A 4,495-nucleotide genomic window follows, 5' to 3' on the forward strand; every position below is an offset into this window, starting at 1 on the left:
CAAGCTCTTAACCAACTGAGCCACTCGGCCGGCCCTCCACTTTGTTTTTTTAATGGATTGTGATTTGAGGTCTTTATCTTATTACAGTCTTTTTTTCTCTACAACTTTTTTGGTCACTATCAAGCTGACACAGTTATTCTGTGGTATGTTCTAGTCATTGTCTGAGCCAGTCCAGGCTCCCCAGAATTCTGTCCTTATTAAACTTCTCTTCTAATTCTTGCCTGTCCCTGGTGAGCTGATTCATGGTTTTATTTTATTGGCCGTTACCCAGGGATATAGCACAAACTTCAAAAGATACAGGAGGGCCCAAATCAAAGAGCCTTCTGCATAGCCCGGCCCGACACCCTCTCATCCGGGGCCACCTGAGTTTCAGTCTCAGGTGCATTGCTCTGAGGGGTTCTCTACATAGACGAGCAAATGTGTATGTCAGTAGTTTTGAAAAAGTATGTTGCTTTTGTTTTTCACCCCTCACTTGACATAAGTTGGAGAGGTTTCCATCTCTGATATAAAGTGCATCCTCGTTTGTGACATGACTGACTCCGAGTTGATTGCATTGGTCCCCTGTCATTGGACCTTTGGGTTTCCTGCAGGAATCGCCAGGTACCGGCATCATTTTGCACACATGGCGTGTGTGTCTGCAGGCCACACCACCAGATGGAGACTTCCTAGGGGATGGTCTCAGCCTCTGCCCATCCAAATAGCCCCTTTGCTGATGAGTCCCAAACCTATCTCCAGCTCAGACTGGTCTCCAGACCCACGGCTCCTGTCCCAGGAAGTACCTCAGGGACCACTAAGGAAGTCTGCCGCCCATCTGCCCCCAGTCAGAGGTTCTATAAAAATGCTTCATTGCACTGAGTTGTGCCACCACCTACCCAGCCTCACCGACCAGAGCGCTGCTTGGCCCTACTTGACCATTCCTCCCTGCCTTGTCCTGCATCTCCATCCCTATGGCCTCAGCCCCGTTCTCGTCTTCTCCCACCTGGACCATCATCCCAGCCTCTTCCTGGCCTCTGGCATCCCCCTCTAGTTCATTCTCTGACATGAGCTGACCTCCTCCCCTGCTCACAGCCCTCCCATGGCTCCCCAGTGCCCTCAGGACAAAGTCCCAACCCCTTTGAGGCCTGTTAGTTTCTATTTTTCGTTAATTACCTCTCACCCCCTCTGTAGCCTTTATTAATGAGTCATTTAGATACCATCAGGCCAGACCACAGGCACCATTCTCACCCTCTCCATCTCCCTGCAGCCCCAGCCCTCCTCCTCCTGCCATGTCCCTTTTCTGTCCCCACTGAGCTCAGCCCTCATTCTCCCTCCTGGACCTTCCCAGCCTCCTGACCTCTGGTCTAAGATGGCAGAGCACCTACAAGGTAAATGCTCAGTTATTGCCCCCGTCCCCAATTTCCTACCTCGCCCCTTAGAAGCCCTTCTTTGCCCTACAAAATGTCACTTGCTCCCTGGCATTGAGGAAACCCCCTTTCCAAGCCTAGGGTCATATATTGGCATTTAGGTGTCCTTAGCACAGAGCTGTATGACAAAACCTTAAAACCTTAAAATATATAAGGCTAATTTGAGTATCTTCAAAAGCCTCTTTACTAGCCCAAATCGTGCATTGTAGTGTGTGGCTTCTGGAAGCAATTGTATAGGTTCCTTTATTTAACCCATCTGAGAGTCTCCATGGTGAGGATCATGGACCATATATTGGGGTCCCTGTAGCTGTCAGTCACCTTTGCACCCACTTTCCATTCTGTGAGGCATAAGCAGTGCCATTATGAAAGGAAACAAACTCAATTTGGCCAAATTCCTAGAAGTAGGCCCCCAGGCGAACTGTGTAAACCAAATCCCACCTTTCTTTGTTTCTCATAACAGTCCCATATATATTTCCATGGCAACACAGGAGAGAATCTACCCACAGAATGACCTGAAAATGTGATATCCTGAAGTTTAAGTTGGCATACAAGAAGCTTGCTGAGTAGGGAGTATATATATTGACAAGGAGTATTTTTTTTTTAATTTTTACAGGAATTTGCAAAATTCCCCTCCCCGTTTCCGACCAGCGCGCCTCCCCCGCCCCCTCGCCCCACCTATTCCCACATTCTTAGTCACTGTCTTTTGCTGGGACCATACCCAAGTGTCTAATATAGCCGGGTTGCAGTTCCATCCTTTGCCACTAGGTGGCGATAGAGGATTCCACTTAATCCGAGAATGTCTCTCAGGCCTTATGCAGACCCATGTGGTCCTGGGCACTGGTGGTCCTTCCGGAAGTTTGGGGTTCCCAGGAAGCCTGTGTCCTAACAGATGCTGGTTCTCAGGAACACCGGGCGCCTATTTTCTCATCTGTGAAATTGGAGTTGGGTGAGGTCCTCCCAGCGCTGATGTGTTCCATGCTGCCTAAGGAAGAGAAGATAGGGGAGGCTTGGGGAGGAGAATGGAGCAGAAGGAAGGTAGCCCCCTTCTCACCGAGCTCAGACAGGAGTTCAAGAATCAGCAGAGTCAAGAAGAAGCCAATTCCTGGCCAACCGCAGGGAGGCCCGCCCAAAACTGGCCCTGCCACTTACATGCTGTGTGTCTCTGAGCACCTCGCTCCCTGTCTCTGAGCCTGTCCCTCGTTTTCTTCTTCCTGGGCCTGGGGCAAGCCTGATTCCTCCAGGTGGTGTCCAGAGTCCAGGACAGACAGGAAAGAGAGAGAAAATGGATGTCACAAAGTTCCTCCCACCTGGGTACCTCTGGCTTGGCAGCCTTGCTGTGGGCTGTCCCACCTCCTGCCACAAAACCTGTGAGGATCCCTGGGTAGACTCCTGCCTCCTGCTCAGAACTTAGAAACTTCAGAGCACCGAGGGCTCCAGAGGGAGGCAAAGCGAGAGAGGAGCCCTCAGGGTGAGGATGCAGGGGCCTGTCATGGCAAAGTGCAGAGGGAGGGAGGCCAGTGAGCGGGGAGAACCGGAGGGGGTGGAGAGACACAGGAAAGAGATTGAAAGAAGGGAGGGGGAGACAGAAGAGAGAAACTGAAGAGCCAGGTCAGAGAGATGAGAAGAAAAGGCGTCGGACTCAGAGAGCAGAGAAATCAAAGAAAGAGGGAGAAAGAGTGAAGAGAGATGGAAGTGAGAAGAGAAAGGGAAGAAAAAGGAGGGAAGAAAAAATGCAGGAAAAAGTAGAATGAGGAAAGAAAACGGGAAAAGAGAAGGGGGCCACTTGGGAGAAAAGGAGGAGAGAAATGAGAGAAGACTTGGACGGAGTCCCTGAGAGAGGAAGGCAGAGAGGAGGGAGACAGACATGGGGGGAGGGGAACGCAGAGGAGCAGGGTACTGGGTAAAAGATGACAGAAATGGGGAGAAAAGGAAGACAGAGGAGGGGGGGATGGGAGTGAGAAAGAGGCAGTGAGACAGGAAGAGAAGAGGAAGGGGGGAGAGAATCACAGGAAAGGGGGGAGGAAGAGAAGAGAAGGAAGGATGACCAGCGAGCGGGATTAAAAAGCAAGTGCTTTCAAAGGAGGAAGAGAGCTAGAGAGAAAAAAAATGGGGTAAGCAGAAGTAGAAAAGAAAAAAAAGGGGCCGGCCGAGTGGCGCGATGGTTAAGAGCTGGCTTGGGACGCCAGAGGGCCCCAGTTCGGATCCCACATAGGAGGGCCAGTGACACTGCCCTCTACAGCTAAGATGCTGAACAACAGCTCAACCTGGAGCTGGGCTGCCGTGAGTCGCTGGNGTAGGGGACCTGGGCCCCACTCCTCACGTGGCCTCCCCTCACGCCGGCCCCCACCTCCCTGCCCTGGGGGAAATGTTGCTCATACTCACTTTTCTTCTCTCTGTGTCTCTGTGTCTGTGTGTCCATCGTTTCATCCTCCTGTCCGGCCCACAGTGGATGTACATCGTTCCTGTCGTCCTGTTCCTCATGATGTCGGGAGCGCCAGACGCTGGGGGCCAAGGGGGCGGTGGTGGCAGTGGTAGCAGTGGGGGCAGTGGTCGGTGAGGGGTCTGGGGACAGTCAGTGCCCCATTCTCTTTCGTCCAGGGGACGCCCTAACTGCCCAGAGTACCTGTGTCCTAGGTCATCCCAAGAAGGAGTCACTGGCACCCCCCCCTCCCATGAGGGGGACACCCCTCCCCAGGAGTCCTTTCCCTATGGGCCTCGGTGTTTCTGTCTGCAGAGGGGCAGCTGGATTCTGGGCCCTGCTGCACCCTCCCTGCCACAGTGGCCCCACTGTAGCTCCAAAGGCTTCCCTTTGCCCACAGGATGGAGCCCACGTTCCTGGGCCCCTCTGACTGCCTGTCAGTACACCGCCGCCACCACCAATCCCTGTAGTCTGGGAACATGCCAGTTCTCTCCAGCATCTGTGCCTTTGTTCTTGCCCGGCCGGGCTAGGTGGCCCCCCAACTCCTAGATGGTCCCTAACTCGTCTGACACCCTCCCCTCTGACCTCAAGGGCACAGCAAGCCTGGGCTGGCATGGGTACCTGGCTCTGTTCCTCCACAGCCCTGCCCTGGGGCCCTGCTCTGCCCTTTATC

General features: G+C 53.1%; 1 protein-coding gene and 1 long non-coding RNA gene across 2 annotated transcripts in view; one reads left to right on the top strand and one right to left on the bottom strand.

Annotated features, from left to right (window-relative positions):
* LOC109391044 (ER membrane protein complex subunit 10-like) overlaps positions 1-4,489 on the top strand; it is a gene marked incomplete at its 5' end in the record, with an annotated part of 13,425 nt that extends 8,936 nt beyond the window's left edge. Inside the window, one exon of the mRNA XM_019658239.1 lies at positions 3,850-4,489. Coding sequence (XP_019513784.1) covers positions 3,850-3,960 — 111 coding nt within the window. The remainder of the gene's footprint in view (positions 1-3,849) is intronic.
* LOC109391045 (uncharacterized) lies at positions 1,979-3,118 on the bottom strand. The gene is made up of 2 exons (XR_002125709.1): positions 2,553-3,118; positions 1,979-2,385 (listed from the first exon to the last, which is right to left on the bottom strand). It is a non-coding gene; the product is annotated as an uncharacterized LOC109391045 (long non-coding RNA).
* Positions 4,490-4,495: the final 6 nt, after the last annotated feature.

Source organism: Hipposideros armiger, unplaced genomic scaffold (genome assembly GCF_001890085.2).
Source record: "Hipposideros armiger isolate ML-2016 unplaced genomic scaffold, ASM189008v1 scaffold_283, whole genome shotgun sequence".
NCBI lineage: Eukaryota > Metazoa > Chordata > Mammalia > Chiroptera > Hipposideridae > Hipposideros > Hipposideros armiger.